Genomic DNA, 22,190 nt, shown 5'->3' with positions numbered 1-22,190 from the left:
AAAATGTCTTAGTCACCACACATGGGGAGCAGACAGGACTTGTCTACTCCGGTTTTACAGAGCCTTCGTGCGGTCCCGGTTTGATTATGGATGCACGGTGTATGGGTCTTGCAGATTATCTTATTTGAAGCTGTTGGATGTGGTGCACCATGAGGGGATTCGGTTGTCCACTGGGGCGTTCAGAACGAGCCCCATACCGAGCCTCTGTCCAGAGGCAGGTGAACCGCCACTTCACCTCCGGCGGCGTCTACTAACGGTGCGCCAGGCCTATGAAACATTATCCAAACCATACACACCTGCATACCACACTGTTGCTCGGCCTCCACTGGAAAGGCTTTTTCTCAACCGGCAACGAGCAGCAAGGCCCTATGGGATTCGTGCAAAGGATTGCATTTTAGAGATGGGTGTGGCCGGTTTTAATGTTTCACGTCGAGGTTGGAGCAGATATCCACCTTGGCTCCTCCAGAGGCCCACACTGATTTTGGATTTGGCAAATTTTAAGAAAGACAGTACAAAAGATTTTACTTTCAAATCCTTGTTTTTTAACATTTAAGACAGGCATCATGATTTTACAGTAGTCTACACTGATGGATCCCAACAGGGGGATTTTCTTGGCTGCTCAGTCGTGTTCCCCGAACGTGTCATCAGGATTCGCCTTCCCCAGGAATACACTGCTTTTTCCGCAGAACGTCACGCGATCCTGAAGGCATTGGAGCAGATACGGTTTACTCAGGGCAAACACTTCCTAATTTGCTCTGACTCACTGAGCGCATTACAGTCACTGCAGAACCTGTACCCAGCGGAGAAGTTGGAACAGCTGATTTACGACCAACTGTACATCCTCCAACAACAGGGCAAGCAAGTGTCCTTTTGCTGGGTGCCAGGGCATGTGGACATACGGGGAAATGAACAAGCTGATAGAGCTGCCAAGGACGCCTGCAGATTACCGGAGGTGACACAATGTTCTATTCGTTTGCAAGGTGTCGTTTCTGTGCTGCGGCGGAAGTATATGCAATTGTGGGAGGAGGAATGGCTGGCGGTGAGGGAAAATAAGCTGCGGTTGGTGAAACCCACCATCCAGCCGTGGTGCTCCTCCTGCTGGTCACCTAGGCGGGACGAAGTGACCCTTACACGTCTTCGCATAGTGCACTGTCCTCTTACACATGCCTTCTTACTACTGCGAGAGGAACCCCCGCTGTGTGATGCCTGTCGCGTCCGAATCACTGTACGCCACATTTTAGTTGAGTGTGATTTATATCGTTCTGTCAGGGCGGAAGTTAATATTAGTGGGGATCTGCTCTCGCTCTCGATTTTAGCCGATGACGAGGCGAGTGTCAAGAAAGTTTTAAGGTACTGTGATGTTTCTGGGCTTCAGCCTAAAATTTTAGGTTGGAATTTTTAGTGTGTTGCCGAGTGGCTGACCACTCCTTTTTATTCTTGTAATAGGCCAGTTCCAAACATGTGCTATGTGTTTAATTTTAACCCCTTCCCGTACGTTCTCCTGCAGTTCTCCTCTTTATGTGCAGCTTTCCACTTTGCTACTGTTGACGTGCAAACTGCCTATGTAGACTGTCACCTTTAATTTTAGTCCTATTTTTGCACTTGCTGCATTTTAGTGACACTCGTACGTTATTGTTTCCGTTCGGGCGCTAAAGACTACACTGTTGAGCGCCCATAACACCATATCCATCCATCCACTGTTCGATTGCTTTAGGAACTAAACTATTCCCAAACCGAAAGAAAATGTATTGGCTGCCACATATGTAATGACAGGGATTCAACAGCTATTTATGTGGAAATCTGTTCCATGTAGTTCCAAATCATAAGCCCATGATGGGCATTTTAGGCATGTTTTGTAACGCTTACGACAAAATGGCGGAGCATCTAATGCTCTGGGCTCGTTTCAAGAAAAGTGTTCAAATGGCTCAGTGCACTATGGGACTTAACATCTGAGGTCATCAGTCCCCTAGAACTTAGAACTACTTAAACCTAACTAGCCTAAGGACATCACACACATCCATGTCCGAGGCAGGATTCGAACCTGCGACCGTAGCAGTCGCGCGGTTCCGAGCTCGCGCTGTTATGACTAGGACATTCATTTTCGCAGCACCAGCCTGCTGGAAAATAGAAACACCATTTGCAGAATATAATTCTGTTAGCATGAAAATCAGTGCTTACAGACTGGCACTCTGGTCTTCAGTGCTGTGGAAAATTTTGTAGTTACTTCCCCTCGTCCATGCACTTCACTGAGGTCTGAAGTGTATGTACCTATAGGAAAGTAATACACATCACCTGTCAGAATACGACTCTACATAGAGATTTCTTCAAGAAGTTTGTCTTCCTAGCTTCCGGCCATCTGCTAATGGTATGCTATGAGTGACCATTTCACTCCTTGACTGATTCCTGTTGTTTGAGGAGTCATCTTGTAAAGTACAGGGAAAACGAGAGTCTGGTCATTGCTTATTCACTACAGCCTAACATTTAGTGCTTACTTCAATGGACACACACATGAAATGATACGGTGATACTGATCACATGAACGAAAAAATCCTTGCTCAGTGTCAAGTGTGCTGGTTACGTGTCGAGAAGGATATCGAAAAGATGTGAGCATTGTGGTGAACACAAAACTGGATTAACACAATCTTCTGTGTCCTAGCCCATTTCGAGGTAACCACTGGAGCATAGCCGTATTGGCTTTGAGATATCGTTTCTGCAGACTTTGTGGATTATGGCCGTAGATCCGGAATCAGATTACTCTCATGTCGTTAATATATATACTTTGGGAGATGAAACCTCTCGGTCACAGTTTGTCTTCTACCTTCCGATACTGGCCTTCAGTTTACAATATTTGTTTTTCGTTTTTTGCAGTAGCGCAACTAGTATTCTTAACATCCCGTTTTGCACGTTGGAAGGTCAAAGGAAATCGATGTCAGTGTACTTCTTTGGTTAATGACACAGTCTACATGCAATTTACATCCGTTCCTCTTTGTTATTCTTGGACTGTAGGACTACTTGAGAACTGTTGCCATGCTTGCTCTTAGAGGCTCTAAACTATCCGCGATGCCTAGTCACAGACATCCATGCTAAATTTTGAACTTTCTTCTTCTTCTTCCTATTTTGTTATTATTATTATTATTATTATTATTATTATCACAGGAATCCTTCCCATGATGAGGACATTTCATTTTTACATTGCAGGCTCTCTATTTGGACAAATTTTACGGCTGTGGATAGAAAGAACTCCCAGTATTCACGTTCAGGATGCTATTATCAGGAAAGAAACACGTTAAATATTTTCTGAAGTTTAGTTAAACTCCTGATACCTATTTTCCAAGACCACTAAGTGTTAAAGCTAAGCGATCTAAAAGTTTGAAGTCTATGCTACGTCTCTTCTCATCATTATTGTGATGCAGTCAATTACAAACGCTGTGGTTCCAAGAAATCTCGTCATTCAGACCGCATAGCTTTATCTGAGTTGGTGCTGACGCAGACATAAGCGTGCAAAAAACTGCGAGTCGCAGCCGAAGAACGCGAGACTGGTTAGAGCGCTGTCTTCTGCCGCGAAGTGACCTTCACTGCGAGTTCGCTTGTTTCGTAGGCACCAGTTAGCAACCCCATGTCTGTGCATCCAGACATTACCTCTCAAACTCCCGTACTGTTTGCAAACAATGAGTACCTAGTGTTTCGGCTTTAATGCACGAACAGTTGTCGTAAAGGACAAGAGCTTTCTAACGTCTGCTACCTGCAAGATTCTAACAACACCTGTGAGCTTGGTGCTAAAAGCAGCCGGCGCTGATTAGAACGAGGCAGCCAGACGGAACTCAATACATTCCATCCTGTACTACCGTAATTTCCCACAACTGTGGTCCGGGATCGTAAATGTGGGGTAAGCTGCCGGTCTAGATTATTATATTATTGTGTAGACCAGTACACATGTCGCCTACAGGTCTTTTGTGCTGCATTTGGAAGTCTAGTAAGTCCTGCGCTGTATGAAACCGCCATATTACTAGATCGACGTACTTGGAAAGTGTCAGGTGCTGTTGAAGTTTGTTGGGAAATGTACGTAGTTTTGATTTTGTTGCAAACTTTCGCGTGTGACCATAGGCAGAGAAGGAAATTTAAATATGCCGTTAATGATGAGTGACAGATATTTTTATGAAATTTCCATTGTATGATATTTGATAAAGACTTCAATTTTGAGACGTAACTATGCTCCAAAATTTCCATCAATGGGGTGTTCAGTTTAAATTATTTTACGTTGTTGGTACGGTACTTAGGCACTTCAAGTTAAAATAGCTCTTTTTAATGCAAATTACGGGTAAGTAGCAGTAAATGATGAACAATAAACAGCTAAAGAGAATAGGTGGGAGTCAACACAGCTCTTATCCCGCTGATACAATGAACTTATCTTTAAGGGAAATAATAGAAAGCGCTGAGACAGGGGATAACGTCTAAAATTAAAGATTTTGACATTGTCAAATATGAGGGCGAAGTCTGGGCAGGTAGAGTCACTAAAGTTTGCAAAACTGGGGCAGAAGTGAGTTTCACGGAAAGAAATGCGCAAATGGTGGATTTGGCCTAACGAATGGGTTCTTCTTATAGGGAAATAACTAGTATTGGTGCAAGGTATCCTCCTCCATGTACCATACTGTGGCTTGTGAAGTATGTATGTAGAATATGACGTAATCTGCATAATTTAACCCCCATCTGAGTTATCCAACGAAAGAGTATTATATTCTGAAAAAGAATTCGAAGGCCTGTGGGGCAAATGTATTGATATTTAAATTTCATTGATTGCAAAGTAAATGTAATAAATAACGTTTTTTTTCATTTACTACTCAAGATAACGAATAAAGGAGCCATAACCGTAAGCCCCACAATATATGTGAGGTGGGCCAGAATTAGAGACATCAGCACCTGACTAGGATCCAATAATTAATAATTGATAACTGCTTTGATAGTACTTAAAATTAACAGCCGGAAAATGCTAATATTCCTTTCAGTGTACTGAACATTTGAAAAAAAGCAAAAGTGTTTTAAATGTCATATATACAACCTCTGCAAACAAACTGAAAAATAATTGCTGAAACTGGACCGCAATTACGGGAAATTACGGTATCTGATGAGTTAGAGAAGAAAATTTACTTGAGCGTTACAGCTACAAAAACTTATTATATAAAAGAAACTGATAGCAGCGACACGCAAGCTTACTGCCAATAAAACAGTATCGTTCACAATCTTCTACTCAACTCATATTCAACTGATTTTGCTAGACCTGGATGTGCTGACGATGAGGGCTTAGTTTTATGATTTTTTGAGTTCCTACAGTCGAATCTGAAACGTCACAGACAACGTCGTACCGTCGAACGACACATTTAAATCTCGATTACAGCCGTATAGCATCACAGACGAAAATTTAATTCAAGTACTTTTTTCACTCAAGAATATCTCTCCCGATTGTTGTGGCAAAGGTCAACGTGTTAAAAATACTGACGACGTAACGTAGTCATTAGCAGATATGCTTCAATCTGTAGACAGTTGGAGATCTGAGGTACTGCAATACAATTTGCTCTTTATACAATGACGGAAAAAAGATCGCAACACCAAGAAGGAGCTGTGCGACACAAATGAAAGTTGACAGGCGTATTCCTGCAACTAAATGATGATGTCGACGTCATAGTATAGTGGTGCTAATGGCGCCAGTACGAGGATGCACATCAGGTTTGCTTTAAATACACGCAATAACGTTCGTGAACGTTAGTTGTCTTTGAGATTGGCCGTTGTGAGTTGATGTTGGTCAAGAACGCCTGTAAGGAGACAAAGACGCCATTATCAACACGTCACTGAATTTAAACGAGGTTGTGCAATAGGGCTACGAGATGCTGAATGTTCCTTCTGCGAAACTGCTGAAGAGCTTGGCATGAATATTGTCACTATACATGATTTCTGGCAGCAGTGGTCACATGGGTGTACGGTCTCAAGAAGACCGGGCTCCGGACAGCCGCTTGGCACTAACGATAGGAAAGACCATCGTGTTCGGCGTATGGCTCTGGTGCACCTTACTGCATGTACAGCAGCACCTAGAGCAGCAGTTGGCACCACAATGACACAACGAACTGCTACAAATTGGTTACTTCAAAGACATCTCCAAACCAAGTGCCCCTGTAGCGTGTATTGTACTGATTCCAAACCATCGCCATTTGAGACACTGGTGACGTCATTGGAGGTCAGCGTGGAATCTGCTGAGTTTTCTGATGAAAGCTGGTTCTGCCTCGGTGTCAGTGATGACCGTGTGCTGGTTAGGAGGGGGCCATTTGAGGCTAGCCATCAACTTGTCTGCATGCTAGACATACTGGACCTACACCCAGAGTTGCGGTCTGAGGTTATCGCACACACCTGACGGCAAAATTGTACATCGGTCTGGTGATTCGAACTATTGTGTTGATATTCATGAACAGGCTCCCAGTGGATGTTTTCCGCCAGCATAACGCTCGCCCACATGCAGTTGTTGTAACTCAACGTGCTGTGCAGAGTGTCGACATACACTCCTGGAAATAGAAAAAAGAACACATTGACACCGGTGTGTCAGACCCACCATACTTGCTCCGGACACTGCGAGAGGGCTGTACAAGCAATGATCACACGCACGGCACAGCGGACACACCAGGAACCGCGGTGTTGGCCGTCGAATGGCGCTAGCTGCGCAGCATTTGTGCACCGCCGCCGTCAGTGTCAGCCAGTTTGCCGTGGCATACGGAGCTCCATCGGAGTCTTTAACACTGGTAGCATGTCGCAACAGCGTGGACGTGAACCGTATGTGCAGTTGACGGACTTTGAGCGAGGGCGTATAGTGGGCATGCGGGAGGCTGGGTGGACGTACCACCGAATTGCTCAACACGTGGGGCGTGAGGTCTCCACAGTACATCGATGTTGTCGCCAGTGGTCGGCGGAAGGTGCACGTGCCCGTCGACCTGGGACCGGACCGCAGCGACGCACGGATGCACGCCAAGACCGTAGGATCCTACGCAGTGCCGTAGGGGACCGCACCGCCACTTCCCAGAAAATTAGGGACACTGTTGCTCCTGGGGTATCGGCGAGGACCATTCGCAACCGTCTCCATGAAGCTGGGCTACGGTCCCGCACACCGTTAGGCCGTCTTCCGCTCACGCCCCAACATCGTGCAGCCCGCCTCCAGTGGTGTCGCGACAGGCGTGAATGGAGGGACGAATGGAGACGTGTCGTCTTCAGCGATGAGACTCGCTTCTGCCTTGGTGCCAATGACGGTCGTATGCGTGTTTGGCGCCGTGCAGGTGAGCACCACAATCAGGACTGCATACGACCGAGGCACACAGGGCCAACACCCGGCATCATGGTGTGGGGAGCGATCTCCTACACTGGCCGTACACCACTGGTGATCGTCGAGGGGACACTGAATAGTGCACGGTACATCCAAACCGTCATCGAACCCATCGTTCTACTATTCCTAGACCGGCAAGGGAACTTGCTGTTCCAACAGGACAATGCACGTCCGCATGTATCCCGTGCCACCCAACGTGCTCTAGAAGGTGTAAGTCAACTACCCTGGCCAGCAAGATCTCCGGATCTGTCCCCCATTGAGCATGTTTGGGACTGGATGAAGCGTCGTCTCACGCGGTCTGCACGTCCAGCACGAACGCTGGTCCAACTGAGGCGCCAGGTGGAAATGGCATGGCAAGCCGTTCCACAGGACTACATCCAGCATCTCTACGATCGTCTCCATGGGAGAATAGCAGCCTGCATTGCTGCGAAAGGTGGATATACACTGTACTGGTGCCGACATTGTGCATGCTCTGTTGCCTGTGTCTATGTGCCTGTGGTTCTGTCAGTGTGATCATGTGATGTATCTGACCCCAGGAATGTGTCAATAAAGTTTCCCCTTCCTGGGACAATGAATTCACGGTGTTCTTATTTCAATTTCCAGGAGTGTATTACCTTGGCCTGCTCGATCACCAGATCTGTCTCCAGTCGAGCACATATGGGACACCATCGGACGACAACTCCAGCGTCATCCACAAACAGCATTAACCGTCCCTGTATTGAGCGATCGAGTGCAACAGACACGGAATTCCATACCACAAACTGACATCTGGCACTTGTACAACACAATGCATTCACTTCTGCATTTTTACATTCAGCATAGTGGCAGATACACCGAATATTAATGTATCAGCATTTCACATTCGTTAAAAGTAATCCAACCACATATGTACAACCTGTACACAAATTCCTCTGTGGAGTAGAAGGAGTTGTCGAGTGTTTAATTTCAATCTGTTTTTGAAACTATCATTATCTTCCAGTAGGTTTAATTCAAAGGAAGTTGGTCAAATATTTTCATCGCTGGATACTAGGATCCTTTGTGTGAAAGAATAATGTTTTGACACAGTTTGACATAATTAATTGAGAACTGAGGAAGTCATCCAAGTAATCATATTATGATGGGAACACTGTGTAATCCTACAACGTCCGAATCAACTTGCATCCTAAATAATTACCTGTAAAATTGTATTTAGTCGTTATTACAGGGAGTCATTATTGATGCCATTAATAAAATCGTCAGTAATTCAAACATGGTGGGACAAGTACAAATACAGAATGCATCATAAAATAGCCCACAATGTCGTGATAAGTGAGTAACGCCCATAAAATACACTACTGTGCAAAACTTACTTTTTCATGATGTGTACCTGCCTAATAACATAGCACGACGAAAGTTAGGCCATACATAGAATGAACTGCTACAGTATAGTATAGCAGGTAACTGAAAGAAGTACGCAATGAGGCGAACAGAAATGACACTTTTATTCAAAGACAATAATTACACTGAAGTCACCGCAATTCGTTATGGTCCCGTGTACATTACAAAAAGCCGGAAATGGTTCTTAACAGGGAGTGTGAGCACCACAGACGGTAATGCCTGCTCTGCAACGTGCTCCCATGCTGTCCAGAAGGTTGGTAAGGAGCTCTTGTGATAAGGCGTTGCCTTTCCTCTATCAGCGCTGTTGAAAACTGTTGGATGGTCGTTGGTGCACGTGAAAGTGGTGCAAACCCCCCCCAGGCGTGCTATACGTGCTTGATGGGATTTAAGTCGTGAAACGGCCAAGCCAGTCAATTCGCCTATAATTGCCTCGTTCCAAGAGTTGCTCCGCATGCGCTGTTCAGTGCGGTCGCACATTTTAATCCATAAAAACGAAGTGAGATTCGAATTCACCCATGAACAGACTAACATGGGAAAGGAGTTCAATGTCAGCATAATGTTGACCGGCGAGTGTATCATCTTCAACGATTTGGAGGTAAGTACGCCCATGCAACATTATGCCTCCCCATGCGACAAAACCTGATCATCCAAAACGACCATGTTCGACAATTCTGGACGTATCCTCATTCGATGAGAGATGGGAACGAGTAATTCACCCAGGAACACTGGAATCCCTCAACTCATGCAAATACTTGGTTGCAACAATTTGACAGGATGTTAAATGCAATAATCACATGGGTTCAGTCGTAAGTAAAGCATGTAGTAGACTTCAGTTCATTGGTAGGATTCTGGGAAAATGCAGTGAGGCTACAAAGGAGAATGCTTACAAAAATCTCGTGAGATCTTCCTATTGCTCAGGTATGTGGGACCCGTTTCAAATAGGACTGACAGCTACACTAGACGTTTACTCGAATGGTCACCGTTTTGTCTGACGGATGGGAGAGGGTCGCGGAAATGCTGAAAACTTCAATTGGCTGATGGTTGAAGATAGGCGTCAGTTATCACACGACAGAATAATTATTCACCAACCAAGGTGAATCCCAAGTAGGTGAACATCGGGCTGATTTTCGAGCTAGTAGGTCTTGCACAGAGCAAATAAAAAGTCAAGACCATCCTTATATAAGGTCAAAATTTTAATAACGATTGTGGTGCTGCTCACGCTGCTAAATACTGCATTATCGGGCAACAACAGTCATATTATGTGGCAGGTGTCATTAGAGCACAGTTAATAGTCATTTCATGTAATAATGAAAAAACTAGGCACTCATCTTTTTGTGTTTCCCACGCTGGTCTCGTCGTAAAATCATGGCTCAATCGTTGAAAATCTAGGAGGTTATGATTCCAAGCTCGGATGCAAAAAGGCCTAGGTTTTATTCCGCTATATTCAAAAGTTTTGTAGATGCGCTTCACAAACCATCCTTGAAGATTACACTTTTGCTGGACAATGGTGATGTAAAAAAATAATCAGCACTCCGAAATTAAGTTACCCTTCCTCTTAATTGCTTTTATTGCAATATCAAGTAACACACAAAACATCACTTCACAATACAAAACATACTTGAAAACATCTTCCTCACATTTTATAAGCCAACTACAATATGCATATTTCCAACATGACGCCCAAGACTTGACCTTCTCAACGTCCGACTCTCTAACAACTCAACTAACTAATAATCGCTTACGCGCCCAAAAATCAGAGTTACAAGTACGTCAAAGATCATAGTGACAAAAGAAAGAATACACATAAGAATAATATCATTGCAATATAAACATATCGATGTATCACAAATGAAACCAAATCTAAATGTTGTCTCAGAAATATGTCAACTACTTTGCAGAAACACAGTAGAATATAGCTGGTATCGAGAGGTTCAGGTGAGATGCCGTAATGGCTGCGTAATTCAAGTACCATTACAGTAGCCTTCCTAGTGGACTTTGAAATGGCACATGATTCGACAGACAAGCTCTCACTGCTACCCTATGAGAAGTGGAACTAGATGAGAAGACCACCAGTCTAGTGTGGGCCACTCTGAGGAACACCACCTCCGTAGTCAGATGCAGAGATAATCTTTCTGAGTGTTTCACCATTCAAATGGGAGTTACACAAGGTGACGGCTTCTCGTGTGTGCTATTCAATTGCTCGCTGGAGAAGATTACAAGGGAATGGACTTGCACACTTCCATCAAGAACTGGAATGAAGACTAGATGCAAGAAAGATAACCTCAATGTATCCTGCCTAGACTTTGAGATGAACTTGTCTTGTTAGCTAACAATATAGAGGAGGCTATTCATCAGCTCCCCCTCAGGAGACACCGCCTTAACGAAAGACTGTCCGTGTGGGTGAGGGGGTTTGTGTGATCCAATGAAGTGGAGGGCTATGCCGGCGGTGGTGTAACTACCAGCAGGGCCTCCCAAGCCAGACAGGTCTCCATAGAGGATCTAGACAAAGTGTGTCTCACAACGTCCTGTCTAGTGTCCTGTCCTATCCTATTCTGTTCTGTCCCATCCTATACACTCCCCTCCTTTCCTTTTCCTCCCTGTGATTGTGTGGCAGCAGACACAGTCCCCTAATGTGGATAGTGCAAGATCCTTGGAAACCAGGACAACGTTGATGCACAAAGGCCTTACTGCGAAGCGATGGATGGCGTTCTGTAGTCGTGGTGAGGAAAAGCTATCTAAGGGGTAAGGCCCAGAAATAAAACCTTGGCAGGTGTCCAGGCCATGACGTGTCAGCCCCACCAGGACACTCGGGGGCTGTGGGCTGATAACCCGCATTAGCAAAAAACACATATAACAGAAACTGAAAGGAGAAACAGCCGGATGGATCTTAAGGATATGACCTTTGGCCTGAAAAGGAAAACCCGTATTGGTTTTTGGAATGTAAGGACATTGAGAGAGGCAGGGAGGCTAAGACAGGTCGAAAAAGAGATGGAGAACTATCGACTATATATATGGGGACTAAGTGAAATAAGGTGGCCAGAATCTGGGAAATTCCAAACACAAAATGGTGGAGTGTTGCTGTATGCGGGTCAGACACGTGAGGACGCGATGCATAGGAATGGTGTAGGGCTCTTACTATCTAAAAGCAGCAAGAAGAGCTTACTGGAGTGTAAACCAGTCTCAGAACGGATAATAACCGCACGTTTTAAAACAAATGTGCGATATGTCACTGTAATTCAATGCTATGCACCTACTGAAATAGCTAAAGGAGAATTAAAAGCTGCATTTTATACATGGCTTAATGGAGTCCTAAGGCAAACAAATTGTACGGACATAAAAATTTTAATAGGTCACTTGAACGCAAAAGTTGGTTCAGAAAATGAAGGGCTTGAACATATCATGGGCGTGCATGGCGTGGGGATCAGGAATGTAAATGGTGAACTGTTGATAGATACATGCGCTGAACATGACCTAGTCATTTGAGGCACATTGTTTCCACATGGGAACTGCCATAAGATAACGTAGGTTTCTCCAGACCACGTTACCGAAAATCAAGTAGACCACATAGTCATAAGCAGCAATTTCCGACACTCTGTGTTAGATGTCAGAAATAGAAGAGGAGCAGACATTGGAAGTGACCACCACCTAGTTTTGGCGGAATTCAGACTGAAGATAGTGGCAAATAGAACCAATCTCAATCACAGGTGCAAGGTTAAAAGACCAACAGATCAAAGAAACATTTGCCCTTGAACTACAAAACAGATTCCAGGTCCTTTCTGAAGAAAACTTTATGGAAGAGGGAATTGAAACACGTTGGCAAAAAATCAAAGACAGTTATTTAGATGTGGGAGGAAAAATCTTAGGATTTAAGGCACATCAAAGGAAGGAATGGATCTCCGATGCTATTTGGAATGAAATCAGCCACAGGAAAGAACTAAAACTTAAGTTAAATTTTTGTAAGACAGGAGTGCAGAAGAGTGAAGCGCACAAAGAATACACGGAGGCGAACAAAAAAGTGAAAATATGGCTACGTCGAGATAAAAGGAAATGGATAGATGAGCAAGCAAAATTAGCAGAAGAGGCAGCGCGACAAGGAAATACGAAAGAGTTCTACATCTCCAAACGGTTGTCAATGAAGAACTTCAGACATGAAGGACCAGTTAAGAACAAGGATGGGGTGATGCTTACAACTCAACAGGCACAGCTACATAGATGGGAGGAGCACTTCAAGGAACTGTTAAATTGTGAAGACAACCAAGAGGAACAGGTAAGAGATGTTCCAGAGGAAGTCGAAGAAGATCAAGATATAAATTTGCAGTGCCCCACAATGGACGAAATTAGGATTGCCTTGAAAACACTAAAAAACACAAAGGCTCCAGGCCTAGACAACATAGCACCGGAGCTCTTAAAAGCCGATATTGAAAGTACGGTTAAAATGCTCCATTCTTTGGTGAAACATATTTGGCTTGAAGAGAAATCTCCAAAGGAGTGGAAAAATGGTTTGGTGGTAAAGCTCCCAAAATATGGAAATTTGTCAGACTGTAACAACTGGCGTTGTATTACATTGTTGTCAGTGCCCACTAAGGTCCTCACCAGAATTATTTTAAACAGAATTAAAGAATCCCTTGAAAAGCGACTGCGTAAAGAACAGGCCGGTTTTAGGGCACAACGCAGTTATCTTGATCTTATTAACACTCTTAGGATCATTTTAGAGCAAAGCAAAGAATTCCAAGCAACCATGTACCTGGCATTCATTGATTTTCAAAAGGCCTTCGATTCTGTGAAACATAAAGCGCTCTGGCAGGTGTTGCGGAAGTATGGCATACCAAAGGAAATCTTAAACATCATAAAAGATCTATATGATGGCTACAAATGTTGCGTACTCCACAAGGGAAATATGACAGAGCCCATAAAAGTAACAACTGGAGTCCGGCAGGGTTGCATTTTGTCACCAACACTTTTTCTATTTGTTCTAGACTTTGTTATGAGAAGATTCACAGCAGGCAGGAGACGAGGAATCCAGTGGGGGATCCATGAACGTCTGGAGAATTTGGATTTTTCAGACGACATAGCTTTATTATCTCAAAGGCTGACTGATATGCAAGCTAACTTAAACTTGCTGAAAGAAGAAGCAGAGACTGCTGGCCTCAAGATAAATACAGGCAAAACAAAGGAAATGAGAGTAAATTCAGGGAACATGGAGGTGCCACTGTTAATAGGTGAGCAGATGGGGGAGACTGTCAACTCATTCTTGCATCTGGGTAGTATAGTGACGGGAGATGGTCGAGCTGGAGAATAAGTGAAAAATCGCATTAAAAAGGCAAATGCTGCCTTCATACAATTGTACCCAATATGGAAAAATAGAAATATCACGTACAAAACAAAAACCCGTATTTTTAATACAAATGTGAAGGCTGTCCTTCTGTACGCCAGTGAAAGCTGGAAAATAGATAAAAGTATAACATCCCAGTTACAAAGCTTCATAAATAGATGCCTTCGACGCATCATGAATATCTGGTGGCCAGAAAAAATATGTAATGAGGAGCTCTGGCGAATAACAAACCAGATACCTATAGAAGTCCAGATAACGAGATAAAGTGGGGTTGGTTGGGGCACACCTTGAGAAAACCAGATGGAGCCATCGGGAAAAAAGCATTGGAATGGAATCCCCAGGGAACAACGAATAGAGGAAGACCAAGGGGCACATGGAAGAGGAGAGTGGAAGGGAAAGCAAAAAGAGTTGACAAGACCTGGGCAGAACTGAGGCAAATGGCCAAAGACAGAGACGGATGGCGAGTTCTCCTGGGTGCCCTATGCCCCCACAGGGGCCAAAGGAATTAAGTCAAGTCAAGTCACTCATCAGCTACAGAGATTATACAGCACAGCAGCTAATACCTGTTCGAAAGTCAGTATCCAAAAAACTGAGTTCCTTAGTAACATAAAGGGAGTCCTACTGCAATTCGATTAGAAAGCACCACCATTCGTAAAACCCCTGCAGTCAAATATTTAGGAGAGTGGATTTCAGCAGATGAGAGAGAAACTGGCAACAGATACCAGAAGTGCTAAGTTGGAAATGGTATACCACTCCTGAAAGAACATTTACATCTCCAAATACCTTTCCAATAACCTTAAACAACACAACTTAGCAGTAAGAACCTCCGTATTGTATGCCTTCCTGAACGTCTGTTGATGAACAGAAATTATCCACTCAGGACACAGAGTTCAAGGAACGGAAAATCAGAAGGAGAACTCTATCACCAATAAGAGTAGAGAATGGCAACTACAGGATCAGACAACGGTGAGCTGTACCATCTCCAGGAAGACATACACACCTCTTAGGAAGAGGCAACTGGCCTTCTAAGGACATTTTGACCCACATGCACCTCAGCAGACTCACGAATAGGAGCTTCACCACGACAGGAAGAGGGAGAGCGTCCAAGAAAAAAAAGTGCCACCACAGTGAAATCAGACCTGGAGCATCTTGAAATTTCGCTAGAAACCATACAGAACAGTCAAAAATTCCGGCAGGTCACTCCACAAGGGGCGGGAGCACAGAAACCAGCAGATCGAAGTGGACAGAGGAGAAAAAACTTGCACACAGCGAGAAAATGGAAGTTTTCTAGGCTAAGAAGAAACAGAAGACCCTTGTAAATGAAACGGTCCGAAGTCGATTGCACAGAATCTTCCTATCGGCCGGCGACGTATCGCTCACCGCGAGGTGATGAGCGTGCAGCGCTGAAGCTTTAAAGGAGGAAAGTGCGAACCGATCGATACATTTGTGGACGGGCAAATGAATGTGGATTACAGTGCTTCATCAAAGCTGAGTTTATGACAGGGGTGAAGTGGTATGGGGCCAAAGTGCAATTTAAAACTAGTTGTACACAGCAGTGAAAGCCGAGCAGTGTAGTGTTATTAAACCGTCGTGCGCTTACTTACATGGAGATAAGGCGTTCGACGTGAAGGAAGTTCCTCGTTGCAGCGAATCGAGTTGGCTGTTGTAACCGCACTGGGCGGCGGCATTCGGTGTTTCACTGATGGTGGAATGCGATCAGTGCTAACTGCCTTTAGTCGGTGTCACATTGGGAAGGCGTGTGCACTGATACAAACTTATTCTATGTTGTTGAGCAGAATTCAGCTTTGCTTCAGCATGATATGGGTGAGCACCCGCAAGTCTATAAAACTTCATTCATTGCCAATGCTTCAATTGTTCAAATATCTATTACATACTTAATTAAATTTCAAACAAATTAATTAATGTGAAACTTTCTTGAGACTGTGTGTGTGTATGTGTGTGTGTGAAACTTCGAGAGGGTGTCTCACCTAACTCTGCCACCTCAAATATCTCTGAACAACAACAGATATTAAAAAACTGCAGGGGCTTAGGAAACCAAATACTATGAGAAATTTTAAAACGAAAATAAATACTATTTTCAACACAAACATGTGTATTTTTAAATAGACACCCCGTATTATTTCATATGCAATCAATAGCATGAAAAATCACAAACATAATAGAGTTGGTTGCATCGCAATACATCAATTAGATCCCGAGAAATTGCGAAGCGAAGTTGACGCTTGAAATATACGAAGCGCACAGCTAGCGCACGTCCTGAGACTCAAGCGTGCACCTTAAGCTGCCGGTGATCGTGTTGTGATTGACGTACTACGTCAGTGGAGTGTTAATGTATGGTGTGGTATTGTATGACATCACATCATTGGTCAATATTTCATTGATGGCACTCCTAAAGGGGGATACTTTAGCCCCTTCTTGAGCTGTACCTTACCTGAACCAGTCCACCTCTTATAATGTGTCAACTAAGGCGGTATCAGAATGATGGATGTCCTGCGCATAATATTTATTGTTGCGAAATGAGAACTAGAGGTACAATTAATGATAACACACTTGGTTTCACGTTTCTAAACTTCATAAGTTCTGAAATATGTGGCTTGTAAAGGATAGCAACGGCGTCGCAGTTTCTGACGTAATGCATCGCATGCAGTACTGTGCTCAGAGCAGGGGTTGCCTGCACTGGCTCCTGTATCCTGCTGTAAACATACCAATATCACCACGGCACGCTCTACCTTCAGTGTACAAGTTTCTGCTTATCTGGTCTGCTGAACTGCTCTCGTACTGTAACGTAATTCACATACGTTGCTACATTAAAACCTGTTTTCTCGTGACTTGTTACATTTGCAGTCATCTAGTCGATATGCCGGCCTTGAACGAGAAGAAAAACTGGATATTATTTTAATTTATGGCGAATGTCACAGAAATGCAACCGCAGCTGTGAGACTGTATGCCGAACGCTACCCGGATCGGCCGAACGCTACCCAGATCAGCGGTGTCCGTCACGTCGAACCATTGGCAACATCTGCAAGATACTCACGGAAATGGTAAGCTGGGCTCCCACAAAACGTCAACGTACAAGCCAGCGACTGGCAATGGAAACGAAATTGCTGTTCTGGATGCTGTAGCGCACAATCTTCAGGTATGTGTACGAGAAATTGCACGAAGTGTAGGAATAAGTCACAGTAGTGTGTGCAGAATCTTGCATCGGCATCGGTTTCATCCGTTCCATATCTCACTGCGCCAAGAACTGTACGAGAATGACTGAATCCCGCATTGCAGTCTGTCGTTTTGCACTTCAGCAGTTGCAAGGTAATCCAGTATTCCTCAGCTATACGTTGTTTACGGACGAGGCTTCATTTACAAATCATCGTAATGATGCGGAACATGCACTACTGGTCCGTGCAAAATCCCCACTGGATTCGCCAAGTTGTTCATCAACGACAGTGAAGTGTCAGTGTTTGGTGCGGTATCAAAGACAACTGTATTGTGGGTCCCTATTTTTACCGCGGAACACTGAATGGACAGCGATAGGCATCATTTCTTCAACACACTAGCGCTCCTCATGGAGGATCTAGGACTGGAAACTCGTCTATCAACGTGGTTCCAACGTGATGGATGTCCCGCACACAATGCAGAAGTTGCCAGAGACGTTCTAGATGCGACATTTCCAAATAGGTGGATGGGGCGGGGATGTACTGTGCAATGACCAGCACGGTCCCCCGATTTGACGCCAGTAGACTTCTTTCTCCGGGGCGCAGTGAGAGACAGAGTGTATCAAGTGTGCTTCTCCACTCCTTATACACAACACACAACAGTTTCACAGTAGGTTTACGCCGGGTGGTTACAATTAAAGCGTAGCTATTCGCGTATGTCCAGTGAAGGCTATGACTATCGTATGGCAGCAAAACTTGGCAGCAATTCTAATGCATTAATGCGGAACCGATTTACGCTAGCAAAAAACAATAGTTCCAATTTTGGCCACCAGGTGCAAATCTGGCTCTCTGAATGCAAGAAAGATGTATAGAAATGAGTCCATATGTAACGGATTAGGAGTGGGACATGGGCAGAAAGGTTCGAACAAGTCAGAAAGCCATATTGTTGATTTTATTAGTAACTGCTGCTTAAACAGTTTGTTCAGTATGAGCACTGGAAATGTCAACGAGGTGTTGTGAAGTGCCAGATTTGCACCAGGTGACCAAAGTTGGAACTAATTTTTTTTGCACTGTATATTGTTTCGCATTAAAGCATTAGGGAATCCGACAAGCTTCGCTGCCATATGATAATTGCAGCTCACACTAAACCTCCGTAAACAGCTGTACTTCAGTTATAACCACCCGGTACACGCCTGCCGCTTGCAATAAACAGAAGATAATCGCTTTCTTTGATCAAATCTAAAGGCAAGGCGTTAGCTTTGATCATATAAACACTACATCAGATATTTTCGGTTGTGCATAAGTTTCTAGCATTTTTGCATAATTTTAATAAACACAACAGGTACACATAACAAGAGACTTTAGTCATCAATTATATATTACCCTTCACTATTTACAACAGTCTGCCAACGTTGGAGCGCTTTTGCGATTCGGAGACTGTAGAAATCACGTGGTTTTGAGGCTGTGTTCGGAGCGCATTTTCATCCGGAGAGGAAGTTGCTTCAGGTTATTCAATTGAGCAGCATTACTTCACGTGGCCTTCCTGGTCGTTGTTCTTGGACAGCGGCTACAAGACGTCTCAACTGTTGACAATAAATGTCAGTAGCGATGGTTACCCTTGGGGAAGCAATTCGTAGTAGTCCTGCATCACACCGTCGCTGTTCCACCACATTATCTTTTGTGGAGCTTTGTACTGGGTGTTGCTGCTTTGTTTAGATTCAGTCATTTCTTTCTTTTTCTTATGTTAGCGTAAAAACACCATTTCTCGTCACCAATGACGATACAGGATAGGAACAGTCGGTATTGTTCAAGAGCCAATTGATGAGCAAGCAGAGATGCACACATGCCCATCTACTGATTTTTTTATTTTATTTTTTATTTTGGCTTAGAGCATGTGGCGTCCACACACCCGCTTTTTGAAACTTCTCCTTCGAATGTAAATGTCACACGATGGTGGAATGATCATAGTTCATCACATTTCTCTATTACAATGATGTGAATCATTGTGGATTAAAGCGTTTAAACGTTGTATCAAACCCCGAAGATCTTCCTGAATGTGGGTAGTCACTAATATCAAAACTATCCTCCTTAAAATGAGATAATCATTTTCAAAAAATGGCTCTGAGCACTATGGGACTTAACATCTATGGTCATCAGTCCCCTAGAACTTAGAACTACTTAAACCTAACTAACCTAAGGACAGCACACAACACCCAGTCATCACGAGGCAGAGAAAATAGAAAATCATTTTCTTGCCGTGCTCTGTGCAGTGACATTACCCTCATACATGATGCAAACGATCCTGGCTGAATAGACAGCTATCGCCTATCTATTGAACCCAGACAGAAGAATATGTCGGAAATGTTCCATTTCTCCACTTGACACCCATTTTATAGTGTCCACAGCTCACTATCTCCAAATGACAATATGTCAACTCAGATAGCATCAGTAAACTACAATTAAAAATGACAATCGATAAATAAACTCATAGCAACAGGAATACCAAAGTGCAAAACAGAAACTCTACGATCTTAGACACCAACGTAATGTTTGACAAAGCAGCTTTGTGAAAGAAAGATGATAGTTACTACCGGCTATTCTACTGACTCTTTGCAACACAGACAGTACTCACATATACCACCGAACAAACAGCTAAATTATATCATTCTACGACTCATGGTATAGGAGATACGACGTCATAAACATTGAAATATGTGAAAAAGTGGCCTTGCTTGAAATGGAGTGCGAATTGCCTAGACTATACTCATCCAGTGTTTGATAATGAGAGACTTAGCGGATTCCAGAAAACTTTAAACATAACTACAAATGTTTTCTTAAGTTTCTTCTCGCTTAAGTCGTAACATCAAGTATTTGGTAATTTCCAAGAATGATTGCCTATCGAAGTCGTGGGGTCCAAACGATACATATCGAACGTGCGATCGTAAATCGATCATGCGAGTCCATTGGCGGGTGTTGTGATCAATTATTTGTGATCGTAATTCTTATCTGTTTTCCGTCCTTCCTTTAGTTGCTCTAAATTACATACCTCCACGAATTGTTTGTGAGTTGCTAGGGAAACCTAGACGATTTATGTCGTTAGTGAGTGGGATGTATGGTGTTCTTGACGTTTCTTCGGCGGATTCTCTCACACGGAAAAATGTAATTCCATGTTTATCCAGCGTAGAAAATTGTTCCACTATTTGTCGCAAATATGGAGTACTATCGGATGAGGAAAGAAGGGACTGTGTAGACTGTGGTGGTGCGAAGTGTGTAAAACTTCGTAAGAACAGTTTCGATGCTGAAATACCGTTACAGTTTCATTGCGGAGAGTGCGGAAAATGAACGAGTATCAGGAAGAATACATGGTTCGACTCTACCAAATTATCCATCCAGACTACCGTAATGGAATTTCACATGACGACAACACCGACGACGAGTGAGGTAAGTTGTCTTCTTTGCAATTACAAGTATTTTTGTAACGCTCTTCTTTTGTCGTTGCTGCAATGACCACTGTAAACATACTCACAACCCCCGCCACCGGAGTCGCATGATCGATTTACGATCGCACGTTCGATATGTATCGACTTCGATAGGCATTCATTCCTTGAAATTACCAAATATTTAACACATTCCCTCATTTTAAAGTATTCAGAAGTCTGAAGCTGCTTTACACGATAGTGATCGATTCTTTAAAGAACTGGGATTTACTGGTTGGAGCGGATGGCAGTGATTTTGAAATATAGCAAAGATGAAAAGACGGCCAGGTAGCCGGTAGCGAGTGGCGTGTGACGGCGGAGTACTGACCTGCGTAGCCGCGCGCATGCTGTTTGTTGGTAGCTGGCGACTGCGGACTGGCGGGGGACGATCTGCCGCATCTCGGCCTCGGACGGCGCGTCAAACCCGCCCACAGTGCGCAAGCGCGCCAGCCGGCCGTTTAGCCGCCGTCCGCCGAGGTCAAGGAACACCAGCCACCTGCCTTACCGTCGAGGACGTTGCTACTGCACAGGGGCAACCCAGGGAGCAGTAGAATCGCACACGCGTCACCCGTCCGGCCGACCGACAAAATAGACCTGTGTAGGTATTCTGACCGACCGACCGACGAACTTTACTTGTCGGAATGTCGAGCGGTTAGCACTATCGACAGCCGACGAACCTTCCCCCCCCCCCCCCCCCCTTCCCGCCACGCCGACGCAACAAATTTTGCCGTGTGTAGTACTGTCGTGCCAAAGTCCCTACAAAAGTTCGCTTTCGCCACTGCGCGTCGGTTTCAGTGCTGTTCTAATATACGTGACAGGGTGCGAGGTGGACGACGCTTTAAAGACAAAGTTTCTGGAGGAATTTAAAGATTGCAGATGTTTGTGGGACACGTCGTGCGAGGATTACAGCAATATGGAAGCAAGAAATGAAGCACTGTTTTCAACGGTTCTGAAATGGTTTCGTGTGGCACATAGAAAAAAATCTGTAGACCTCCTGTACTTCTGCCTTTACGTTTTATTTTCGATATTTATCGGTAACGAAATTTAAAAACTGAACTATCGACATTCAATGGTTGTTGATTCATGAAATGTACTTGCTTCATTCTTTTGCTAAAAAAGAGGTCTAGCCTACAAGCAAGCCCTATGCTATGAAGAGCAAAAGTGTCTTTTTTTTTAGTTCTAACTGTTGCTAAATGCTTTATTTCTCATTTATCTGGTATTGTATTTAGTAGATGGCGTGTGCCACCACCATGCGTAGTCTTTCTTCTTCGAATTTGAAAAGAGTTTCTTAAACTTACAGTTCATCTTTTATGCTACGTACACGAATTAATAAAGTTTACATGAAGGTCTTTTGTTTTGCTTATTTTGCTTTATTCAATTATAAATCACACTGCAGGTTTCAGGAATCGTTCTAGTTAACAGTTGTGGGGATACAACAGCACTGGATTTGATGACCACTTAACTTCGGCCAGCGACTA

The 22,190-nt window shown here is 43.9% G+C and overlaps 1 protein-coding gene across 1 annotated transcript in view; it reads right to left on the bottom strand.

Annotated features, from left to right (window-relative positions):
- The window catches only part of LOC124622396 (endochitinase-like), a 101,440-nt gene extending 80,249 nt beyond the window's left edge, over positions 1–21,191 (bottom strand). Inside the window, exon 1 of the mRNA XM_047148085.1 lies at positions 21,041–21,191. Coding sequence (XP_047004041.1) covers positions 21,041–21,058 — 18 coding nt within the window. The 5' untranslated portion in view covers positions 21,059–21,191. The remainder of the gene's footprint in view (positions 1–21,040) is intronic.
- Positions 21,192–22,190: the final 999 nt, after the last annotated feature.

This window comes from Schistocerca americana, chromosome 7 (genome assembly GCF_021461395.2).
Source record: "Schistocerca americana isolate TAMUIC-IGC-003095 chromosome 7, iqSchAmer2.1, whole genome shotgun sequence".
Classification (NCBI taxonomy): Eukaryota; Metazoa; Arthropoda; class Insecta; order Orthoptera; family Acrididae; genus Schistocerca; species Schistocerca americana.
This window is presented reverse-complemented; position numbering and strand designations above follow the sequence as displayed.